The sequence below is a fragment of the Mesitornis unicolor genome, unplaced genomic scaffold, assembly GCF_000695765.1.
Source record: "Mesitornis unicolor isolate BGI_N332 unplaced genomic scaffold, ASM69576v1 scaffold17754, whole genome shotgun sequence".
In the NCBI taxonomy this organism is placed as follows: domain Eukaryota; kingdom Metazoa; phylum Chordata; class Aves; order Mesitornithiformes; family Mesitornithidae; genus Mesitornis; species Mesitornis unicolor.
In genome coordinates, this window is record NW_010182235.1 from 46,641 (window position 1) to 71,320 (window position 24,680).

At 38.4% G+C, this 24,680-nt stretch overlaps 1 protein-coding gene across 1 annotated transcript in view; it reads left to right on the forward strand.

The window, feature by feature from the left end:
• USP7 (ubiquitin specific peptidase 7 (herpes virus-associated)) overlaps positions 1-24,176 on the forward strand; it is a 40,431-nt gene extending 16,255 nt beyond the window's left edge. Inside the window, exons 7-30 of the mRNA XM_010183702.1 lie at positions 1,258-1,312; positions 1,845-1,925; positions 2,018-2,108; positions 2,911-2,993; positions 3,988-4,097; positions 4,947-5,103; positions 6,203-6,347; positions 6,935-7,065; positions 8,148-8,282; positions 8,477-8,578; positions 9,210-9,315; positions 9,727-9,819; positions 10,675-10,742; positions 11,919-12,019; positions 13,381-13,534; positions 14,722-14,789; positions 15,911-16,019; positions 16,112-16,189; positions 16,537-16,637; positions 17,224-17,323; positions 18,148-18,267; positions 19,615-19,686; positions 20,608-20,698; positions 23,552-24,176. Coding sequence (XP_010182004.1) covers positions 1,258-1,312; positions 1,845-1,925; positions 2,018-2,108; positions 2,911-2,993; positions 3,988-4,097; positions 4,947-5,103; positions 6,203-6,347; positions 6,935-7,065; positions 8,148-8,282; positions 8,477-8,578; positions 9,210-9,315; positions 9,727-9,819; positions 10,675-10,742; positions 11,919-12,019; positions 13,381-13,534; positions 14,722-14,789; positions 15,911-16,019; positions 16,112-16,189; positions 16,537-16,637; positions 17,224-17,323; positions 18,148-18,267; positions 19,615-19,686; positions 20,608-20,698; positions 23,552-23,658 — 2,458 coding nt within the window. The 3' untranslated portion in view covers positions 23,659-24,176. The remainder of the gene's footprint in view (positions 1-1,257; positions 1,313-1,844; positions 1,926-2,017; positions 2,109-2,910; positions 2,994-3,987; positions 4,098-4,946; positions 5,104-6,202; positions 6,348-6,934; positions 7,066-8,147; positions 8,283-8,476; positions 8,579-9,209; positions 9,316-9,726; positions 9,820-10,674; positions 10,743-11,918; positions 12,020-13,380; positions 13,535-14,721; positions 14,790-15,910; positions 16,020-16,111; positions 16,190-16,536; positions 16,638-17,223; positions 17,324-18,147; positions 18,268-19,614; positions 19,687-20,607; positions 20,699-23,551) is intronic.
• The last annotated feature ends 504 nt before the right edge of the window (positions 24,177-24,680 follow it).

The window sequence follows — 24,680 nt, forward strand, 5'->3', positions numbered from 1 at the left end:
GGTGTTCCTGCTCCTGCAGGGGGATTGGACTGGATGGTCTTTTGAGGTCCCTTCCAATCCCTAATGTTCTGTGATTCTGTGAAAGTGGTGCTGTTTTCTGAAGGAGCCCTTTTTTATCCCGATGTATGTAGGTAGCCTTTTTCTTTGGTTTTGTCCTTCAGGCTGGCTAGTATTTAAAGCCTAGGGAGTCAGGAGGTTATTTTCCATTCTTAAGTATCCAACGGGGCATTTCATTCAGCTTGTTTAAGTGTGGACCCTCCCGCAGTTGTTTTGCGATGCTTTTGGGGTCAGTATGCTGCTGTGTGACAGAGGTGGTGAGGCACTGAGAAGGGAGGAGGAGGGGAAGATAAAATTAATGTTGCTCCTCATCACCCCCTGGGCTTGTGGCTTCAAGTGCTGGCGTTGAACATAAAACTTTAAGTTAAAGAGTTCATAGGAGAAAGTATGTTTTGCTGAAATTAAACACACTTTGTGCTGCTTTTTTAATGAAGGCAGTAGTGCTGAATACCCTTGCTGCAGTGTGCCCTCTTGGCTACAAGGCATTTAGAGACTGCTGCTCTTACCGCTCCTTTCACCCGACTGTGTGCACATGGATGGGTCAGGAAGCTGGATGCCTCCTTACATACTTGGAGTTAGTGTTCTTCCAGGGTTGACTGTGTAGATGAGCATGAAGGAGCCAGTATTTCCTGTAAATCCATTTGCTGTCTTTCGTGTGCTGAAATCACCCCTGTACGCTACTTGAATGCACCTGAAGGGCCCTCAGAAGAGAGGCAGCTGGAAGCATGCTGCGGAAACTATTCTGACAGCATTGAATTGGTCCCAGGCCTTAAGTTTTGGTTTGGTTTTATATTTTTTTGTCGTTGTTTTGGGGTTTTTTTGTTTGGTTGGTTTTTTAATGTGAACTGAGCCTAGGTTGTAGACAGGTAGAATTCTTCCGCTAGCAACAGCCTGGCCCTGGCCTTTTCGGCTGGCTCCGGCTGTCTTCCCGCTCCCTGTCCCCAGATCCAAAGAGAGACAAGGCAGGGGGGGCACGGAGCACCTACCAAAATGTCTCGCGAGTTCACTGCCCTGTCTTCCCACCAAGTAAATGCTACAGAACTAAGAAAAAGAACAACTGTCTGTAAACCAGTACTAGGTCTCTGTCTTTCCATCTTGCTATGTCTTAAATTCTTGATCTGCGAGAGGTGACAAAGATGTCTTTTGAGCTGTAAGTTTTCTTTATAATACGGTAACTTTGTATTAATTTGCCTTCTAAAGGTGGGAAACTTTAGACAGCTTCATGCAACATGATGTCCAGGAATTATGTCGAGTGGTATGTTTTTACTATTTCTTACAGATCTGTGATGCATAATGTTGTCTCTTGATATTGTGTGTATTTAATATAGTGTAGTAACAATCTTAGTAATACTGCCACTGATTACTTTAAATTAGGTCTCGGAGACAGAGAGCCATTTTCCCTGGTTTCCTTGGTTTATTTCTTTTCTTAGGAATGGGATTGGTGGTGGCCTTTTGTGAATGAGGAATTTGTGAAGGGCAGAGCAAGTTGAATGGCAGGTATGCTGGTGGTCTTTACGTAGCCAGGGAGAGAAATGCAGTTGTGAAGATGCAGATGCATTGTTACATTTGTGAGCTTTTCTGTGCTCAGAGGAGTGTAGCTGGAGTAGTCCTCAGTGCAGCACTAAGGGGAGAGAAGAGGTAGAAAGGAGACACCAGTATGAATAGAGTAACGTTTCATCTTTATGTAAGTGACTTGGAGTTTAATCAGTGAAGTAGTCCTCTCTGTGATGAATACATTCAAAAACTGCAAGCTTATCCTATGTAAAAAAACCTAATTTTCCTTTCAGCTGCTTGATAATGTGGAAAATAAAATGAAAGGCACATGTGTAGAAGGCACTATTCCTAAATTGTTCAGAGGGAAGATGGTGGTATGTATTTAATCTTTTTCTTTTTTTTAATCTAAGTTAACTCTGTTACTTGTATACGTTGAAATTCTGTGGGTTTTTGTTTTTGTTTACAGTCTTATATCCAATGCAAACACGTAGACTATCGATCTGAACGAATAGAAGATTATTATGACATCCAGCTAAGTATAAAGGGAAAGAAAAATAGTAAGTGTTACATTGTGATACGCACCATCAAATACTTGCGCATGTTGGACATCTTTAGTGCCTGTTGATTTCAAATGGGTTTGTTGGTGCTCAACACTTTAAAATATCCTTGCTTTAATTTCAGAGAAAAGAGTCTCTGACACCTCACTGAAGTAATTTTCTACAGAAAATGTTTTTGCTTACGTTACCTTTTTTCCCTTCTTCCATTCCCGTTCCTCCCTAATTGTCTCCCTGGTCCCTGTTCATAATGCCATGAGGTTTAGCAGTTTTCCTGTTGTCACAAAAGTGCACGCAGTGCCATGGCGATTACGGTAGTGCTGTCACAGTAGGTTATAATTTATGTATGAAGGTGAACTTGGAGGAAATAGATTCTTATTTAGACCTAACCATAGTGATAAGCAAATAAAAACAACTAACTAATCAGAGCAGCAAAACAGTGATCCCTTATCATTTCCCTGAGTACTTGGCATACAGACACAAAAACAGAACATGTAAGAGTCCAGCAAGCAGAGTCATCTGGCTCGGTATTTAATAGTTGCAAAGTGAGAATAGGAGATTTGGCAAACAGTTGTAACTATGATTTTTAAAATCTTTTGCTATTCTTTTGCATGCCCCTACAATTTGGCGCATTTCTTGACATTCCTGAGCAATATAAAACTTTTCAGATAAAGACAGAACACAAACACAAATTACCATGTCCTGGTACGTTATTTGATTAATAGATTGTCAAGCCCTCAGGCTGTAGTAAACTTACACTTTTCTTTCCCCTTCCCTACAATTCCCCAATCTTTTTTTCATTTAGTTTTTGAGTCCTTCATTGACTACGTTGCAGTGGAGCAGTTGGATGGTGATAACAAATACGATGCAGGAGAACATGGCTTGCAGGTACTTTTAAAAAAAAAATTGGTTTTCAATTTTATTTCTCTCTCCTTGGATAAAATAAGCTAAGAAAACTACAGTAGCCAAAAAATGTTGCAAAATCCATTGTAGATTGTATCAACTGATCTTGGTGGTTTTTCTCCTTAGACAAGTGTTTATGTAGCTCCTTTTAATTGCTGTTAGGTTTCTTAAAATGGAGCTTGGATTTTCAAACAATCCGATGAGCGGTGAGTTTTACTTCTACACCTGTAGGTGTTTTTGTGACTAGAATGGTTCACGTCTCTACTGATCTCAAGACTGGGACGTTCTTTCTCTGAGCAGTTTGTTCTTCTATGAGTAACAAAAAAGTGGCATAATTCTGAAAGCAACTTTAGAGAGGCCATTTCTGTGTCATCAACCAGAATGCCAAATGAACCATGGAATTTGAAACGTCTGTGTCTGTGCACGTGTTTCTGAGCTTTTCGGCTGCACTTTGCTGCACTCACTCTGAGAGGCTGAAGTCCTTTATAAAAAAATGTTGGCTTACTCAAGCTTACTGCTGCAGCTTCCATATACCAGGTTTTGTCAGTAATGATCTGTACATTCTTTATCTGTTCTTAGGAAGGTACCGCGTGGTAGGCAAATATTTTTTGGCAGGATACAATGCACATGAAATTCTTAATGGCTCAAAAATGAGTTTTCGCCTCCATTTTCTCTTTTAATTTCATTTTTACAGGTAACTTGCTCATAATGCAGTGAGGTGTTCACATGTGTTTATATGAACGGCCTAAATTTAAATGAACTGAGCTCTTGTAGGTGTTTGTGGAGTAGCTCATGGGAAGTCTGTGCAGTGTTAAGGTAGTTAACTGCCACCCACGTTTTGAACCATTCTTTGGTGTGCACATTGTGTTTTCAAGCCTGTGAAATAAAAGTCCATAGGAAGAGTGTGTGTAGCAAACAAGTATTTTGAGGTGCTAAAAATATTGCACTTTCAACCCTCTATTTCCTTTAAAATGTCTAGGAGGCAGAGAAAGGTGTGAAGTTCCTAACATTGCCACCAGTATTACATCTACAGCTCATGAGATTTATGTATGATCCTCAGACTGACCAAAACATCAAAATAAATGATAGGTAAGATTTTGGGGTAGTGCGGGTTTTTTGGGTTGGTTTTCTTTTCCTTGTAGAATCTGGACCTGTGAATGTGTTTCACCAAAAATGATTTGCCAAAATCCTGTTTTTGGCTCAACTCCAAGAGGAAAGTGTGTGCAGTCATACATGGCAGAGGTCCCCGAAAGGTGCACTGATGCAATGTGAAGGTTCTGGTTGACAAACTGAATACTTACGTAGTCATTTGTAGCTGTTGTTTCGAATATGAAACAAGCGAATCCATCTTTTAACGCTTTGTGGAACGTTTTTGTGCCATTTTTGGGAAGTTGGTACATTCCCAGGCTGCCACAGGAGTAAGCAGGATGAATAAGTAGGCCTCTGCTTTCCCTCCATCTGATTCCACGCCCACTCACTGTAGAGGCTGATCATTTCTCAAGGAGATACGCTCTTGGTTGTAAACTAAATACGTACTGAAGGATTTCAGTCCCATCAAGGTGAGACTGCAGCAGCTGAAAGATAATTAAAATAATGTTCCGGTCCAGTGGTACCTGTGCTAGAAAAGCTGTAATTGTGTACTAGAAAATAAGGTTTTGAGCTTTTCCCTTGACACAGTGAATCCAAGACAGCACTATTTTTTAAAAGCTACTCTTGTTACTGAGGGCATACTTTTTCAGAAGCGCTTATGAAGATTATTTTCATTCCGTATTCAAACAGTATAAAATCTGCCGCTGTATGCAGTACATCCTGGATAGAAATGGCACTGTGATGATAACTTTCTTCAGTTGTTGCAACTTGCTTTAGGAGTAATTTCTAATGTCCTGCATAATAGCATGTGTCTGTCTTAACTACTGTCTTAATTTTTTGCAAAACTAGGTTTGAGTTTCCTGAACAGTTGCCTCTAGATGAATTTTTGCAAAAAACAGATCCTAAAGATCCTGCGAATTACATTCTTCATGCAGTTCTGGTGCACAGCGGAGACAACCATGGCGGACATTATGTTGTTTACTTAAATCCAAAGGGAGATGGCAAAGTGAGTACCGAGAAGCACATCAAGGCATTTGTGTTTTGCAAATACAGACTTGCAGTTTTCATAATGGGCAAATCTTTGGATTTTCTGTTCCGTAACTGGCACACTCGCTTCATCACACAGGGGCTTGACTTCTCCATGTGGTTCTTAGCTTGGTACTCGTTCGTTTGGTGCCTGTTCTAACGTATTTGGGAAACTTTGTATTTAGAAAAAGAAAAACCTGCAGCCCTCGTGTCTTGTTTTTCCTCTTTAGGGAGGAGTCTGCATGTGGAGCCATTAAAGAATCATTTGCTGCCCTAAGAGAAGCAGCTTCATTCTTGCTGTTCACTTTAGGCAAAAGACTTTTAATGAGGAAAACCCCTCAGTTCTGTGTGTGTTTGTGTTGAAGTTCTACTGCAATCAGATTTCATCTAGCATTTTTTTTAGGCTGACATCATGCTGAAGCAAATATGAATGTCTCAACTGCTTCCCTGACTCAGAAGTCAAATATCTTTGTGTGTCCCACTGTTCCAGGTTTAGGTGACTTGATTAGATCAGACGTTTATAGGTCGGGTGCCTCTTCCCTTGAGTTAACTGGTTTTGGCTGTCCATGACTGTTCACAGTAGAAGTCACATTTTGCTGTGAATTTGTTGCCATTTGTCTTTCATTCTTATTTGGCTTTATTGTTTTAATTTAAAATCTGCTGTAAATGACTTTAAATGTACAAGTGATATGTTAGATATCTTCCGCATCTTTTCTTTTTATTTTATTTTACAACAAATAAGGTCAATTTTCTGATTCATATGGAACTGTTAGATATTTGAACAACAGTCTTGAGAAACTTAATTGAGTAATTATTGGGCTTTTAATATTCAATGTAAAATGCTTGGATATTTCAGTAAAAGTTTCATATTTATGGCCTGCCTTATGCTGAGCACAAGCAGCAGGTAGCACAAATTACATGGAACTAGGTAGCTGGGTTTTTTTTAAACTCATGCTGCTTGAATAAGAGTTTTAGTTACTTCAAAGAGCTGAGAGACATGCCAGATACGGGATTAATTTATCATTCAAGAACATGTTTTTATGTGTAAAAATTATGTTTATGTAAAATTTTCTCTCTAGTGGTGTAAATTTGACGACGATGTTGTATCGAGATGTACAAAGGAAGAAGCGATTGAACACAACTATGGAGGTCACGACGATGACTTATCTGTACGGCACTGTACGAATGCGTACATGTTGGTTTACATCAGGGAATCAAAATTAAGTATGTATACTCTGCATGTGCTCCAAGTTAGATGTAGGACTATATTTTACTTCCAAATTGTTGACAGCCTCCCTGTACAAAGGGGTTTGTTATTTATAGTTGGAATTTATAGATTCCGTGGGATCAGCCAGCCTTTCTCTCACTTCTGGGAAGTATGTGCTGCTCTGGTGTCTTCTTGTCTTAGCACCCTAAGGCAAGACTGTATCTGCAAAGTGCTTCAGCCTTGGTTGTTGTATAGGATGGAAAAATGAGTGAACGAACTTCAGTGATGGAAACTAAATCAAACTGATCATAACTATGTAGATGTATGTATTTTAAAAAGATGGAGTGGTGGTAAATATTTTTTAAAATTGTGAAATGAATATTTAATTCAGAAGCCTATGATACATATTTCATGGAAGCAGTGCATTTTGACTTGGGATAGAAAGTGCTGCTTTTGCCAGAACATGGTGATATCAAACCATGGTTTTAATTAAAAGATTTAAAAAAGCCTGTTTTGACTTTAAATCAGAGGAAAGTCAAGTGTGTATGGAGAAAACCCTGCTTGATGTAAATCTTGAAATGACATCACAAAATCTGCTTTGTAGGTGAAGTTTTGCAGCCTGTCACAGACCATGATATTCCTCAGCAACTTGTAGAAAGGCTACAAGAAGAGAAAAGGATAGAAGCTCAGAAGAGGAAGGAGAGGCAGGAAGCTCACCTCTATATGCAAGTGCAGGTCAGCTTTTGAAACAGATCAAGTTGCAGCTGCCTTACCACTGAAATTCAGGAAATTGAGCCACCCACGACAAACCTTGCTTTATTTTTTTATTTTTATTTTTTTCAATTTGTGTTTGGAAATAGTATTTTAAGTGAAATTATTGTTCTAGTTCTTGTGAGTCTGTTTATATATGCCACGAATCCCAATGAAACAAACAGTACTGTATGTTATTGACATTTGTTTTTGCTAGAAATTTAAGTGCTTGAAAGTAAAAATATTAAATTCAGGTGAAAGGAAAAGGACCAGGTTATTTTAAATGACTGCCCTGCCACCGCACTTTTATCTCCTTCAGGAATTATTTTCTAAAATTAGAAAGTATCAAGTCATAGGCTGCAAGCCTGGACTACTGCCAAACACAGCTCATCAAGTGGAAGCAGGAGAGTGTGCTTATATTTGCAATTATCTTTTTGGAAAAGGCAGATGGACTAGATTGTTATGTATTGCCTTAAGGAACCCTGTTTATGGCTCTTTCCGGAGCCCATCTGGCAGAAGAAAACAAGAACGCATTTTCCATTTGCCTCCATGTTTCCTTGCATCTCCTTCCTGGTGTTGATAAGTAGAGATCATGGTGAAGTTTTGCTTGTTCTACGTGGCATTTGCACTAGAGCTGTTTCAGTGGAGAGCCTGGCAGAGTTGCAGTTTCTTTCTGTTCACAAAGAATGCACGGGAGCTGTGGGAGATACAGGGATTATTTTAGGCTGGCCTCTTTGTGTTACACCAGTAAAATAATTATGTAGCCTTTTCTTAAGTGCCAAGATTGTTAGAGCATGTGTCCCCAACGTTGGGATCTAAGCACAACTGTTTAATTGTTTGGGATTTGTAAGAATTAGTGTATTTTGATTACTTGCACTGATTAGACTATCAGTTGCAATTTAAAATTACATTATAATCTGTATTCTAGCAAATTTTCTTCATGAGAAAGCTAATAGTGTTAGCAGTGTGCCACCATCCAGAGACCCAGTGATACTGCACAGTAAAGAAGGTATTGCGTTGTGCAGCTGAGTTGATGTGAATAGTAACCTTTAAACGTCATTTTTCAGATAGTGGCAGAGGATCAGTTCTGTGGTCATCAAGGCAATGATATGTATGATGAAGAAAAAGTGAAATACACTGTTTTCAAAGTATTAAAAAACTCCACACTTACAGAATTTGTTCAAAATCTCTCTCAAACAATGGTAAGTTTTCCATAGCTGAATATCTGTGTATTTATTTAATTACATTATGGTTGCTTCATGGTCTTTATCTTCTCCAGGGATTGGGAGCAGTCATAATTTAGACGTTTTAAAATAGAAGTTCTGTTTGGGTTTAATAAAAGTATCTTAGCCCTTTTTGTTTGTTTGTTTCCTGACACAATTCTTATTTATTTTAGGGATTTCCCCAGGATCAAATCAGATTGTGGCCAATGCAAGCCAGAAGTAATGGAACAAAAAGACCTGCAATGTTAGATAATGAAGCAGATGGCAATAAAACGGTAAATATTCATTGATAAGAGGACGTTATTTCTGTACGTTGCCTATGATTTTTAGTTCTCTTTAAGAATCTAAGTTAAAGACATTAGATTTTTCAGGGTTTTAATTTAACCTGTATCTGTTAGTTTGATACTTGAGGAGTGTGATGCATGATTTTTCTTCCATAAAAAAGCGCAATCATGATTTTTATGTTAGATTTCAAGCAGAAATGTCTTTGAGCCCTCCATTACTTGGGCAAAAGCAGTGGATTTAATGAAATGTGTGGTTTAAAGTGTAAAGCATTATGTCTAAATACCACAAAACCCAGTGATTGGTTTCACTGTCCTGTTACTTGTAAAGCAAAGTAATTTTCTTACTGTAATAAATACAGCTGTAGCTGTATTTTTAAATGAAAAAGAAGTAGGTCTGTTTTAAATGAAACCCATCATTTCTGCTTCATTAAAACATTTATCGTGGTTTTTTATCTGTTATTGTTTCTCTTCATGAACTTCATAAATTTCCTGTTATTGATACAACAAAAAAAAATTCTCCCACTCGTAGAATGTCATGATGTTCTTGTATCTGATGAAAATGCAGATATCAGGTTGTATTATATTATCCAAAGACTTTTTTCTTCTTCATCTTTCTACATAGATGATTGAGCTTAGTGACAATGAGAATCCGTGGACAATATTTTTGGAAACAGTGGATCCAGAGATGGCTGCTACTGGAGCAACATTGCCCAAGTTTGATAAAGATCGTAAGCATATATGCTAAAACTGGAGTACATACAAAGTACTTTCATTTGGGGCATAACTCAGAAAACGTTGTGAACTTCTTTATTCGATGATGACATTGATGTACCCATCAAACTGAATTTAGTTCTTTAAGTAATTGAAATTATTTTTTCTTATGCAGTTTCCTCCTCATTTCTCTTTGGGTGTAAGATATGTTTCACATTTTTTTAGAATAACTGAATAAATTTGAAGTTGGTTATAAAAATGTCAGTATTTAAGAATATGTTAAGAGCATTAATCAAATTAATAAATCAAAGATACATTTTTGTTACTGTTTAAAGAAAAATATCTAAGTGATTTCCCCCTCCCCTTCCCGCCCCCAGCCATACTCAGATAAGCCTTACTTAAATCAAATGTTGTTTCTGAATTTGTAGATGATGTAATGTTGTTTCTGAAGATGTATGATCCGAAGACTCGGAGTTTGAATTATTGTGGACATATCTACACACCTATATCCTGTAAAATACGTGAGTTCTAAAATTCAGTTTCGTTTTTGTAATTGAAATTTTTTAAAAACAGTGGACTACGTGTTTTTTACACCAGTGCTGGTCCGCTGATAGTTTTCTTCCCTATGTTGTGCCAGTGAAACTTTGTGAGGTTGAGAACGTTGCCTTAAGCCGCTGCTGGCTGTCAGTTAATTTCTTGTTAGAGGTCTGCTGTGTTCACCAGGTGTTGCTGAGCGTTAGCAGCTGTTTCAGGCTTGCTGGAAAGCTTTGTGATTTGATATTGCTCCCCAGTTTTTGCTTTCTATTTCAAGTGGTTTTGTGGAATGTACTGCAGTAGCTTTTAAAATAACTCTTGGGCAGCTTTTCAGGATTGGTAGCCTGAGAGCAGCTGTGCAATCTGAATTGGGCGTGAGCCTTGGTTTTCAGATGGGTCCATTTAAAGAATATCCATTTAAATCCATTTAAAAAATTTAAAGCAAGTGTTCACTGAAAAAAAATCCCCCTTGATTTGTCATTTTGAATGTCTCTTTTATTTGACTGGTGCATCCTTTCTTATTTTGTGTTTTAGCTGTATTAGTTTTTTTTAAAGGTAGTAACATTTTTCCCCTGGGAAAGGAACAGCGTTATTTTCTCTCTCTGATCTTGGATGGCCTTGCACGCACCTTTTGTTGTTGTTGTTCAGATGAGGTGGAAGGAAACTTTAAATTCTGTTCCTGGGTTGAATCAAGAAGAGAGGTTTTAACTTGGAAGACTCTCTTTCCTGGGCATTTTAAAAGTATTTTTCCAGGGCAGAAAAACAGGTTCTCTTCTTTTCGCGGGAGGTCTCGCTAGCAGTTAAAGTACAGCACATTTCACATTCCTTTTCTTTTCCAACAGGTGACTTGCTTCCAGTTATGTGTGAGAGAGCAGGATTTCCACAAGAAACTAGCCTTATCCTCTATGAGGTTTGGATTGATAGACCTTTTGTAATGTTTTTGTCTTTTGCATGCTATAATGAGAGAAAAAAGCAGCTTTACTGGTTAAAGAAAGGTTACTTGTAACAATGGTATTTTATAAATCATAAGCACTCTAACTTGTAGCTTTTAGTGGTGTGCAAGAGAGTATCAGCAGATGGTTAACTTCAAAACATGTAAAATTAAACGACTAGAAGTTGTGAGGCTTTGAAAACAAAAATCTCTACAGGAAGTTGTACACGAGCAGCTTTGCCGTGCTACATCTGTGCATATCCTCTGAGTCGCAGTATTAGAGCAACATCATTGGCAACTGTATTTTCAGTGCCCCCCTTAGTGGAGTTCAGGAAATGCTGCATCTTCTTCCTTCCTTAAGTTAGAAATAAGCAAACAAAAGGCTTAGTCTGCTAACATGTTTCTGCCCAAACACCAAAATAGTAAATCTTTATAGCTGCTGTATTTTTTTTGAGCGCTAAAGGTGCAGATCTTGCCAAGGCAGAGTCCTTGCTTTAGTAAGAACAAGGAACTTGGTTTTTATTGTGATTTTTGTTAGTGGTCACGCTGCTCTCTCTGGTGGTTCCAGTGCTAAAATGCAGAACTGTCAGGTACTTCCACTCTGTGCAGGTCAGGCCTGCAGTTTGATTCGAGTTTGTTTAAACAGGGGCTTTTATCCCAATAGGTCAACCTACAGGTATGAATACATAATATGCATATGGATATTTTCTAATACACACATTTTTAATACGGCTTTATTCTTTTTCTTTTTAAAAAAGACAAGTGAATTGCTGTACCAAAGTTGTGCACTATTAAAAGAAGTGAGCATAACCGGTGTTCTCCAAGCTTCCTGGAAGCATCAGTAAAAAAATAATCTCTCAGTTGTGGAAAATTTTCAGTGCTAGTAAGTTAATGCTGAATGATAAAATACTTTGCAAATTAAGATAGCTTGAGTGAAACTTCAAAGGTAAAAATGAGCAGCCAGCTTTATCAATAGCAATTAGATGTATCCAGACCTTTGCTAAGATTACATTTAATTTACATACATATAAATCTATCCACTTGTTTCAGTTGAAAGAAAGTACAGGTCACCTTATCTGATGATTTCATTACTATTGTGACCTTTATTTTTGTCTTGTTTATTCTGTGATCAACAGCTTTTGTTCTTTATTGCAGGAAGTTAAACCCAATTTAACAGAAAGGATTCAAGACTATGATGTATCTCTTGATAAAGCTCTTGATGAACTCATGGATGGTGACATCATAGTGTTTCAGAAGTAGGTATTTTAAGGGGCCAGCTTGTCATTGCAATTAAATCACCTGGTTCACTTTGAAAGCAGACCTTCATTTAAGTTAGCATTTTTAACAAGAGCAAAGTATACTTTCCCAACAGTAGACATGTTGTCAGCAGTTCTCATTTGTTTATTCAGAGAGGAAATGAGACAATATTGGTAGTATTTTAATGTCCATGCCACATTATTTAAGGTTTCATCCTAGTTTAGAAAGCTAAAAAAACTGGTCTTAATATTACCAAAGAATGTGTTCAGTGATGTGTCCAAGTTCTGCAGCTTTTACTTGGAGCTGCTGTAACTCAGACACTGAAGAGCCAACCAGCATTTCAGATCTCGGGCTCAGTACTGTTACCACTGCACAAGGCTCTTGACCTGGAGCTGCCAGAACTAAATGGCTTTCCCTTTTTTTTTTCCTTTTACTCATGTGCACAATAAGTTCCACATTGGTGTAGGGTGATGAGATGCTCCCGATTTGCCCGAGCACACGCAGATCACATGTGTACTGGTGCTTTGACTGGAGTCTTCTCCGAGGCAAAAGGAGAACTCCTGCATCTTGTATCTGCTAAAGGGATCTTTCATAAGCTTGTCAGGGCTATAAATCATCATTTCTATGCTCTCACTCGTGATGGTCACACCCAACTGTGTTGCTATGTTTCTCTCCATGGGCTGACAGTGGGTGGAAGCCAGCTAGTCTATCTTCAGCACTCTTACCCCAGATTATGTGAGATGAATGTATTTCTCATGTCATGCCTTGGAACTCGCATTCTGTGTTGACCCAGTTGGTGTTATGCACCTTTGGCTGGCTGCTGACTCCTGGGTAAGTGCACAGCTTGTACCCTGGTGCCATTTCTCTGCTGAGAAGATAGGGGTACCAGTCAGTAGTGACCCAGACCAGCATCTGTGCCCAGCCGTTTGGCTTCTGTGGTTCGAGGAGTGCTACTGTACATCTGGTCTCGGTGTAAAGCGATTAATCCAGGAGTATGAGGAAAGCCGTGGCAGCATCACTACAGACATGGAGTAATGTGCCAGGGTGGGAGGGAGAGACGACTGCTGCTAGAATGCTGCTGTGAAATGACTGGGTACTGCCAGATTGCCAAATGAGCCAGCGTAGCACACAAGTGCGTTTGCCCTTGCACTGCACAGAAACACTCGGGGGTGTGGGTCACTACTGACTGTACTAGTTTTACTGTGTACGAGTGGTGGCTCTTTAAAAAGGTTTCCAAACTTAATTTCTGTATCTCTCAACTGTCGCTGCCTTAACGTAGAACATGTTTTTGAAAGCCCTAACTGCTTGTACATGTAACAATACGATATGTAATGGTATTATCATTTGTTCGCTTTTGCAGAGATGACCCAGAAAATGATAACAGTGAGCTACCAACAGCTAAAGAATACTTCCGAGACCTCTATCATCGTGTGGATGTCATTTTCTGTGATAAAACCATCCCAAATGACCCAGGCTTTGTTGTTACATTATCCAATAGGATGAATTACTTTCAGGCATGTGTCCTGTTTCTCTGCTTTTGTTTCCTTGTTCTGAAAGTAACTTCCCAAGTGCGTTAGACACACTCACATTATTCATCCACATAAGAGTAGATCTGTTCTTGTACACTTTCTGTAGTGCCATAATGAAAAATTTAGGGAAGCTAGTAATGCTTGTGAGAAGAAAATAGTCTAAAATCCCCAGTTTTATTAATAATGAGTTATTTGACTAAAGGATTCTTTCTCTATATGCTATTCTGCTCTGTCAGGGAAATTATATTCTAATGAAATTATGCATTTGCTTCCTAAGTGACATGTCTCAACTTATTTAGCTGTTAAAAAGAAAATATCTTTGGAATCCAGTGATACCTATTTTCTGCTTGTAGTATCACCGACACTATTCATTTTGTAGACCAGACTGTATTGCTTTCTTTATGATCCTGTTTAATCCTCAGTGGTACTAACAGATCAAACCGGTTGTGTTCATAGAGGGATCTGTTGGGAGCCTGAGTAGATTTGGCTTCTACAGTTCACCTGCAGTTGCTTTTGTCAGTGTCAAAAAGATCACTTAAAGCTGGACAGTTTATTTTCTGTCACCAGAGGCAGGAACTTTGAGCATCTGCATACACAGGGAAGTCAGGGGTGACTTTTGCTGTCCTGTTCGTATTGTCTGATTTTCAGCAGCTTGCTTTGTTGTTTCATTTTTACTTAAAGTGTAAGTTCTGTATATTTTTTTTTTTTCGGTAAGGGAAAAGTAGAGAATTCTCATGTTTTTTGTGAGGCAGTGACATGAAATATACTGATGGGAATAATGTGGTGATACTACCCAGCAAGTTAACTTCCTTAAAGTGAATTAAAAATAGTGGGAATTTTCAAAGCGTAAGTCTTACTTATTTACCCAATAAACAAAAACTAGAAGAGGAGTAGAGTTGTTCTTGTGAATTTTGTGGCCATTTGATGAGAGTGGTTATTGTAATAAAACAGATGGGCTCCTCTTTTTGTTTTTCCCCAGTGTCTGTTATTCTGTGGGAACTGTTGAGAAGCTGAACATACCAGTTTAGTTTATATTGCCTTGAGGAAGCAGACATAGCACGTCTCAGAATTTCAGTAGCATAATGTTCTCGACATGTAATGAACAACTGTATGACTGTGGAGTGATGTCTTAACTGAAATAACTCAAAACTTACAAAGTAATTTATTTGCAGGTTGCAAAGACAGTTGCGCAAAGACTTAATACGGATCCAATGCTATTACAGTTTTTCAAGTCCCAAGGGTAAGATCGATTTCCTTATTGTTCTGTGTCTAAACTATTCTTTACAATATTTGGTCCAGCTACAGATAGGTAGCAGTTATTCTGTAGCTTTTTCCAGGTTAACTCTTCTTTTCCCAGTAGAACGTTAATGTTCTGCCACACACAGCGAGTCGCATTGACAGTTTTAAATATTGCCGTGGCTGACTCAAGATTCTGAGAATTGCACATTTTAGAGAAGTTCTAGTAACTGTCATTGAAAAAAGATGCATTCTAAAGGATCGTTGTTTAAATTTCTAAAATCATTGATTACTTCAAAGCCTTACTGTGTAGGTCAAATTATTAAGCTAATGCAAGTGCCGTTTCAGTGAATGTGGAATTCTAGAACAAAGGAGAGCAGAAACAAGTGCACATAAAAGCAGGATTTTTGCTGATTTTACAGGTTAAAATGCAGGAGTTGCTATACAGATTTCTCCCACCCTCCCCCCTCCAAAGTCTGCAAATGTGGTTTTATGAATGTGACGATGGTCTAACAGGTTCACAGCTGCTGGAAGGGATATTTCTGGTTCTCAGGCACAGTTCTGTAAAACTGGATTTGAATCTGTCTAAAACCAGAGTGGACAGCAGCACATTGGTAGTTATATGTATGTGTTGCAGGAATAACGCACACAAGAATTACATCCTCTTTTTGTATTCATGTAAATGTAGATTGCTCTTTATTGACCTGTAGGTATCTCCCTCAACCGGTGAGGCTGTTGTAATTTGAGTAGCTCTCCATAGTTGACAGTGCTGCGGTCACTCTGGAATTTGCTGTATCACACGGCTCCACAAATTCCTCTTTCCCCATCTAAAGCATGTGCTGGTATATTGGCAGTTTCAGAGGAATGTAGGTCTGCCACCCTGCAGCATTAAAGGTGAGCTTGTAAACGTCCCAGAGAGTTAACACGCACAGCAAATGGTGTTTCTGTTCCCAAACACTCACCTGATTTTAAAAATCTCTAAAGCACTGAATGTAATGCTGCTCAGGTTGTGCTAGGAATTACTTGAAACTGGAAGCCAAGAATAAAAATGTACTTGGTACTTTGATCTACTGAGCAGTGATGGACTATAAAGAGATACTTATGTTTTTCTCTTTCCTTATTTAGTTATAGGGATGGCCCTGGTAATCCTCTTAGACATAATTATGAAGGTACTTTAAGAGATCTTCTGCAGTTCTTCAAGCCTAGGCAACCTAAGAAACTTTACTACCAACAGGTAAGAGTCTTTTGTTTTTATTGGTGCGAATTAAAGAAATATTTCTGCCCTGTACAAAGTATGCCTAAAGTGTTTTTCTTTTCTTCCTTAAGCTCAAAATGAAAATAACTGATTTTGAAAACAGAAGAAGTTTTAAATGCATATGGCTAAATAGCCAGTTTAGGGAAGAGGTGAGTGAGCTGGCTCTTACACGCTTGCTGTCCTTTCGGTGTCAAAGCTGCTGTGGCTGTGGTTGTGGTTCACACGCTCTGTTGTCCCTGAATAACAAAATCAGTACAAAGTTGAACCTTACTAAAAAAAAAACCCAACCAAACAACAAAAAACTTCCAAACCTCCATAAAAAAAATTTAAAATTGTCAGTCCTTAAAAAAAAAAAAGTGAAGATAACGTAGGTGTTCACTTCAGTTGTTACCTTTTTAAAGAAAGATTTTTGATGAACAATCCCGTTAAAGCACAGAACACACGTTTGTTTGCATTTTCAGATTTTCTAACAATTTTCCTGTTTCAAATTCCATAGGAAATAACAGTATATCCAGATAAGCATGGGTGTGTGCGGGACCTATTAGAAGAATGTAAAAAAGTTGTAGAACTGTCTGAAAAAGGTTCAGGGAAATTAAGGTAAAGCCGAAAGATTTTTATTTCTTTTATGTGATCATGTGGGTTTTACGCAGAAAAGTATCCATAGAATTTAAAATACTGTGGAAACCATTATTATCCAATGAAGCCTGATACTGTGTTAAAAATAAAGAGCTTCCAGATTCACATTAAGCGAGTTCTTATTAACTGCAGATACTAATTTTATATAATTATTTATTTTGTTTCATAAAGTTACATCCTTGAGATGCATAACTTTCATCAATTGCGTTTGTTAACTCACAATTTAATAATTGTTTCCAGTTCAAGCATTTCATGCTGTTCACTTCTCAGGAGTTAAAAGTGAGGTCATCTAAAGAGAGTTCAAAAATTAGTTTACATTTTAAAAAATTGTCTCATAATTGCAAGTACTGGCTTTTTTTTTTTGCCGTGAGCCAGAAGTAATTTAACCTCTTGTAACTTAACTGTTAATTTTTACTAAAGACTGTATGTGTTGTACAAGTACTGTAGTAGCATCTGTTTACATCCTGACTACACTAAACCTTCTCAGGGTTTGAGAGAGAAATCTTGCACTTTTTTTTAATGCTTTTCCTGTTTGTTTATTTTTAAGGCTGCTAGAAATCGTAAGTTACAAAATAATCGGTGTCCATCAGGAAGATGAGCTGTTAGAGTGTTTGTCACCTGCAACAAGTCGAACGTTTCGAATAGAGGTAGGTACTGTTCTCTTACTGAAGCTTTGAAACCTGACTTTGAGAGAAGAAACTCTGAGCTCTTTCTGGATCCTGATTTTCAAATACTGTGATACTTGCACCAGGCTTTCTTACATGATAATATATATGTATTTTTAATGGTAAGGCATCTAAAATTTTTCCTTTGTTCCATCTGCCTCCCTACGATGATTTCATTCTTTAATTTTTTTTATGTATGTTTATTATGCCAGTACATGAAGACTTAGCAAGGGCTTGTCCGTAGGGTATTTGCTGCCTTAGCAGTATTTCCAAGGTTTGTTTGAGGACTCATGATATAAATGTTTATGCTTAAAACCCACTTTCATACTTTAAAAAAGTATTTTAGAAGACTTTGTTTCCTTTTCTGTTAAGTTTGAGCTTCTTGAGCCAAATTCTGATACCTATATGAAGTTTCTAAACATCATTCAAATCTCTTTAACTTGTCTCAAAGATCAAAAATTAAGAGGGGGAAAAAAAAGTTGCCAGTTGTAAACTGTAATGAGGAGACAAGAGGTCTGCAATATTGCTGTCAGGTACTCCTACAGCTGGTAAAAGATCTCATGTTAAAAAAAGCCATTCAGAGAAGTCAGGAAAATATTGACTGGCGGAAGCTGAAATGTGCTCAGGACAGGAATGAATGACTCTTGTGAAAAGACTCTGTCAAACAGCACAGTTCTTGTAGTTGTTTTGAAGTAGACTTGTTTTACGTATGTAACAGTGCATCAGTTATGCTTTTAGTTACTTCATAAGTTACTTTTTGGGGAAGTTTTGGTTTATTGCAGTCATAATTTTATGTCTGGATCTAGGAAATTCCTCTGGACCAGGTAGATATAGATAAAGAAAATGAGATGCTAATCACAGTGGCACATTTCCACAAAGAGGTTTTCGGGACATTTGGAATTCCATTCTTGCTGAGGATACACCAGGTACAGTATTGCCTCCCTTGTTGTCCCCATGGGATTGTGATGATGACATTTTCTTAAAGTACTGTCAAATAAATGGATTAGTATAGAAAGTGTATTGGAAAATACTGCTCCTGTATGAAAGGTTCTGCCTCATGTGTGTGTGTTTGCAGTTAAATCATTTACCACCTTAGTTCTTTTCCATATACAGCTCATTTATTTTTTCAGTGAGCCTGTGCCATGTCTAGAAAGTAGGCATTCAGCATTAGTCAAGAACTCGAAATGCTATGAAAGCAGTACTGTCAGCTGCACCCCCCTCCCTGCCTTCCCACCCACAGAACTGCTCCAAACAAACCTAGAATGCTGTTTGTAGTACCACTGGAGTAATTGCACTGCAAACTCATTGGCAAAAGTGGCTACACCGTGGTTGCTTCGCTTCTTACTCGGACACATGGTTATGAAAAATGAGTTTGCTTCCTTCAACATTTTCTAAGAGGACCTGGCATTTCCTGACCTCTGTAGTTGGATGTGCTTTAATCTTTTAGGGCTGGAAGTGAATACAAGAGTGAAGCTGATTTTGAAAGCTTAATTTGAATTCTGAAGTTTTTACGTGGTGCTGCTCCAGCTGGATGTCACACTAATTCTTTTAATACTACAGTATATTTCTGGGAGCGGTTAGCAATTTGCTTCTAAATTTTTCTGGTTCGTGTATGTTAGTCTGTATGAAAATTAACTACTTTTCTAAAAGTTTTGGAATGAGAAATACGTCCACATCTCTGCATAGGACTTTACTATATTTCCATAATTTTTATTGATGTAGCATAAAACCGGTGTGGTGATTTCTGGTGGAAGCCATTTGCACTGCATTTCCCTGTCTGTGGAGTTAATATATATTACTGATTATTAAGTTGATGGTATCCACCACTTTTTGGAGTCAGTTTGTATACACAGCATGCAGAAACAAACTACGGAGAGTCACTAATTGAGGGGGAGTATCACAGGTGTAAAGGCAGTACGTAAAAGTGCTGTGCTTAGAGAGGATATGTAGGGTTTTTTTTTCCAAATTCTTATTTTGCTGCTGATTTTCTGACTTAGTTTCTTACCTTTAACCTGACTTGCATATATCACTAGCAGTGCTTGGTTGGTTTATTGGACAGTTTGTATCATGATGGATCAATAAGACTTGAAGTTGCTGAATTTGTAGCAAGTTGTTATTCTGTGTTGTGTGGATCATGTTGACGCTTGTGTAATTCTGTGAATACCTGAGAGATTAAGGCAGTGTATTTCAATGAATTCTGAAGCAGGAAATGTTAACAGCATCCCTTTTCTCCTAAATTTTTTTGACATTAAAAATCTTGCTGTAATTATTAGGGTGAACACTTCAGAGAGGTTATGAAGCGGATTCAGACAATGCTGGACATACAAGAAAAAGAATTTGAAAAGGTAATGGCAAATTGGGAGGGTTTTTATTGCTGATTGTAGACCCTATATGTGAGTTTATTTTAAGAAGCTGGGACACCACAGATTTGGGATAAATGTAGATTTTGATCAATGTAACAGTTGCTTGACTTAAATGGTTTTTCTGAGAAGAATTAGGTAGGATGTGTAGGAGTATTTCTGTCCTGCATCAGAAGAGATACTCAGCAGTGCTTTAAAGCAACCTAGAAAAGTTTAGGTTGTGCAGGACCTTTAGAGACCACCCCTTTGGGTTCCTGCTCAGAGCAGAACTCGCTTGAAGTTAAGTGGGGTTGCTCAGGGTTTTACCTTGTTGCAGTTTGAAAACTCCCAAAGGTGGAGATTCTGCCACACTGTGCACATTGTATTTTAGAGCATCACCACTATCCTTGTGAAGACGCTTGTTTTCCTTATGGGTCATCAGAATTTTTCATTTTGCAAATGCTGATGGTTGCCTCTTGTTCGTCTGCTGTGCAGCTCTTGAGAAGAGCCTGCTTCTGTGTGACAACCTGCAGTGCGTGGAAGCCCTTAGATGCCCGTGTAGCATTTTTGTCTTTGGGCTAAACAAACTGATTTCCCTTCACTTCTTGTATGCCATGGACTCCAGCCCCCCCAGCTGTCTTACTGCTCTATTGCTGGACTTGCTGCAGTTGGTTGCCATCTCTTTTTCCCTGGAGGGCCCAAACCTGGCCACAGTACTCCAGATGTAGTCTCGTGATTTCCTGAGCATTCATTTTAACCCATTGTCAAGGTGGTTGGTGGTGATTTTAAACAAAATTGGCCTTTATCACCCCCTGAAGAATACCACTCATAACCAGCTGCAAGTGAGATTATGAAATTATAGACTTGAAGGCTTTATTTTAATGCAGGACCTTACCAGTTTTGGTTTTGTTTTTTTTATTTACATAGTTTAAATTTGCAATTGTAATGATGGGCCGACACCAGTATCTTAATGAAGATGAGTATGAAGTGAACTTGAAAGATTTTGAGCCCCAACCTGGTGAGTTGTTAAACAGCCTGACTGTTTTGACCTGCTGAAGTTGCTCTTCCAGTAGTTATAATGTGATCATCCTTAACTCGGGATGCAGAAGGAAATTGCTTTTTGTACACAAAATACAGTGTATGTAGTAACTGAGCAACTATTTATACACACTTGTGTGCTTACTTAGTTTTAAGTGTGTATGTTACTCTAAGAATGTATTTTATAGCCACATAAATAACTGAATAATCTGTTTCCTTCTGAGTTAAAAGTTTGCATTTGAGTGACTAAATGGGTCTAATACCAGTATAACATACTTTACAGAAAAGAGTTACAGTTGCACCTTACCTGTATTGACCATCTGCTCCCTTGTATGTTTGATTCTCACATTGTTTTGGCAGTATGTGCTTGTGTTATTCCTAAAAATTATTAAGGTGCCTTCTAAGAAGTGTCTTATTTTAAGTGTGCTTAAAGAGGTATTTGAATTCTTATATTCATTGAAGATGCTTCTTGTTCATTCTTGTTATCTTCAATGAATCTGAAGAATCCAACAAGAATATTACACATGTGGATAGGATGCTGTTTAGATTTTCTTTTCCTAAGAGGTGATTCACCAAGCTACAAATGCAGCACTGTTGAGAAATTTGCCTGTGGATGGTCTACCATCTTGTTTACTTGACTGTTATTTAAAGCTCTGTTCTCTGAGGACTTTACACATAGGAGAAACCAGGTTAATCCTCCAGCAGCTCCACCACAGTCATCTTTTGAGTTTCATCTGGAAATAGCGCCTTCGAATCTGCAGGCAGGGCTCTGTTGAAAGCCCTGAATTCATGGGGTTTATTTCCCCTAGCTTAGCTGAGTGTTCCTTTTTGTGAGCCGCTGTGTCTGGTAGAAATGAGACTGAGGACAAACTTGCTCTCTGCAGCAGTTCTATTTCTCTGACAGTTATGAGCTCTGGTTTTTGTTGGCAGGTTGCACTAGGGCCAAGCTTTCTCTGATTTTTTTTTTTTTTCTTTTCCCAAGCTGTGTTCTGGATTTATGTAACAGTTGTAAAGAAATCCTGTAACTGTCCATTTATTTCAAAACCCACAGAGTTAAACCCGTACCATTAGTGAGCACTTTGTGGGAACCTAGCAAAAAGTCCTCTCATGGTGGTATGTTGCACAGCCAGGTTTATGGCTCGTGGCTGTGAACGTGAGAGGATGTGCAGATGTGCAGGCATTCAAAGTTTTGGCAGAAGTGAGCAGAGAAGTGCGTCGCTGGAGGGCCTCTTACTCCGCACTAGTTGTGAGGGGTCTCTGGATGACAAACTCGGAGGTGAATGTTTCTCCATGGACAAATAAACTCTCTCTTGTGTGCTCAGAGCAGGCAGAGTCCTGATTTTCTTCTGTGAGTCATCTTTCTGGGGACAGGAAGGGGAAGGCAATAGCCTGAAATGAACTGTCGGACTTTCTGGGCAAAGCAGAGCCAGTTTTGTTAAAGCAGTGCGAAAGACTAACCAGTTAACCCGGCCAAAAGACAGAAGATGGCAGAAATTGGAGAAAGGAAAGCTTGAACTGTTTGTCAAGAGTTGTAGGGAATGAGAGATAAAAGGGTTTTGAGGCTTCACAGGAAGTTGCCCCTTTAATGTAATACACTTTGTTAGAGTTCATTCCCCCTGGAAGTCTCCTATGGGGTGATAATATGATGCTCTCATGCCTTCTGATCTAAGTAGTATTTGAAGTGTGGGGCTCGCATGTTTCTACAAATGCCAAATTTTAACACGTGCTGGCCTGACTGAACCACAGCTTTGGCATTCTGTAATTTGACTGACGTAGCCAATGCCAGCAGTGTCCCTTGGCTTTTACAAGAATGTGCTCTAGCAATGCCTGGGCTGCACTAACGGTGTAGGACTTCATTTCTTTCTTTAAAGAAAGACATTCAAGTCATCTCAGCTAGATTGGCCGTTCTCTGTTACATTTGACATTGACTGTTATGTCAAACAAAGATAATTGAAGAAAATCTATCAAAAATGCAGATGCAGGCAACCAAAAAGGTCAAGCATCTTGTGCTTTAGTGGTTGCAGTTGATGGCTTTGAATGGAGAAGTGTGCTTTTCTTACTGAGGGGCTATTTAGTTTCTGCCTTTCTCATTTCCCTTCAAAGAACATTTGATGCTCTGCATTGAGGACATCTCTCAAGATGGGAGAAAGAGAATTTCTCCCATTTGCAAGAAGTGTATGGACTGGGGGTTTTCATGAAAAATAGTGGTAGCTAAAACCATATTGGGTTGAACAAGTGAAAAACTCTGTGTGTGTTCTTCACAATCTAAAGATGACAATTTTTTTTTTCCTTGGAAAATAAAGGTCAGTTACATGATTTCTTAATTAACTGATGATTTGCATTTTACACATATGTAACAAATATTCCCTCTTAAACCAGGTGAGAAGAGTAACTTAATACCGCAGAGAGAACTTTTAATATGGAAACTGTACTTTAGGTTGTCGTATTTAGATGATGGGTGTCTGCCCGTTTCAAACGGGCTCAGCACTTTGGTGAAAGCTGGTACTTTGATGTGCCTGTGACCATGAATTATAAGAGTAGTTTTCTTGCTTTAGCACACACTTCACTGGTGTAAACTCCTATAAGTGACTGAAGTGAAGAAAAACCAGCTACCTGATTGAGAAACAGCTGTAAAATGTATTTTTGGAAGGAAAGCAACGGCCAGGAAAGCCGCCAGGTTGGCTGTGGACTGTAGGACAGTTGTGCAGCCCTCTCCCGTACCTTGTGTTCCTAGCAAACTGTGAGCAGGACACACCAGAGTAGTTTGTGTAAGGGAAGCTTTCCAATTTAATCTTAAAATGTCAATATCTTTTTTTTCTCTTTTCTTTTCTAGGCAACATGTCTCATCCACGGCCATGGCTAGGGCTTGACCATTTCAATAAAGCCCCAAAGAGAAGTCGCTACACTTACCTTGAAAAAGCTATTAAAATCCATAACTGACTTACTTAACCAGATTGTCAAGGCAAGGGACAAAAATAAGTGTGTGTGTGCACCTTTTTAACAACCGTAGAACTTTGGTACACGTGCACTATATCTGAAGTCTTCAGCAAGAGGATTTGCTGCTGATGTTAATTTTATTTTGTTGAGGCTGTTCAGTTTGGCTTCTCTGTATCTATTGACTGCCCTTTTTGAGCAAAATGAAGGTGTTTTTATAAAGCTTGGATGCCAATGAGAGTTATTTTATGGTAAACGTAATGCAAGGCAATTGTCAGCATAATGAGGGAAGAGTTTAGTAGAACAGTTGACATTGGCAAAATATTTGTCTGTAGTACGTTTATAGATGGCATAAGCTGGCTGGCTGCCCTTCCCAGTGTGGTGGTCACCATCACTGCAGCTAGTAAGTCTTATGTTTAGACTCACATCAGATTTTATTTCCTTCAGTTATACTTTAAATGACATTTTTGTGCATTTGTAAATGCAAAGAAACTCACATCATCAATAAATAGCAATCTCTACTTCATCGTGTACATTGTTGGCACTTATTCGGGATTTTTATCTTCTCCAGCTGCATAAATCTTTTTTAATAAACTAGTTTTCGTTTAATTTAGTCACTACTTTGCATCCCGTTTTGCCAAGTGGATGCCCTGACTCCTAAAAAGAGATATTTGGGTCTTTTTATTAAATTGCAAACCATTGATAAATACTACTGCGATTTATTATGCCATCTTCTGGCAAATAGAATGACACTCAAAAGTTGGCGAAAGCAAGTGAAAGGATTATAAATACCATTAATTTAGTTAACGTGGGAAGAGATGGGGAGAAACACAATAGCCTTTTAGCACAGAGGGCATGCTCACTAGTGTTTAGTAAGCTGTTGACTTTGTATAAAAAAGGAGGAGCAAAGAAAAAAAGAAAAAAAGAAGAAAAAAAGAAAAATGAAATTGTATATTTAATGAATGAACATGTACAATTTAACACTTGGAGGTTAATTTTGTTGGGTGAGTCTGCAAGTGAATTTCACT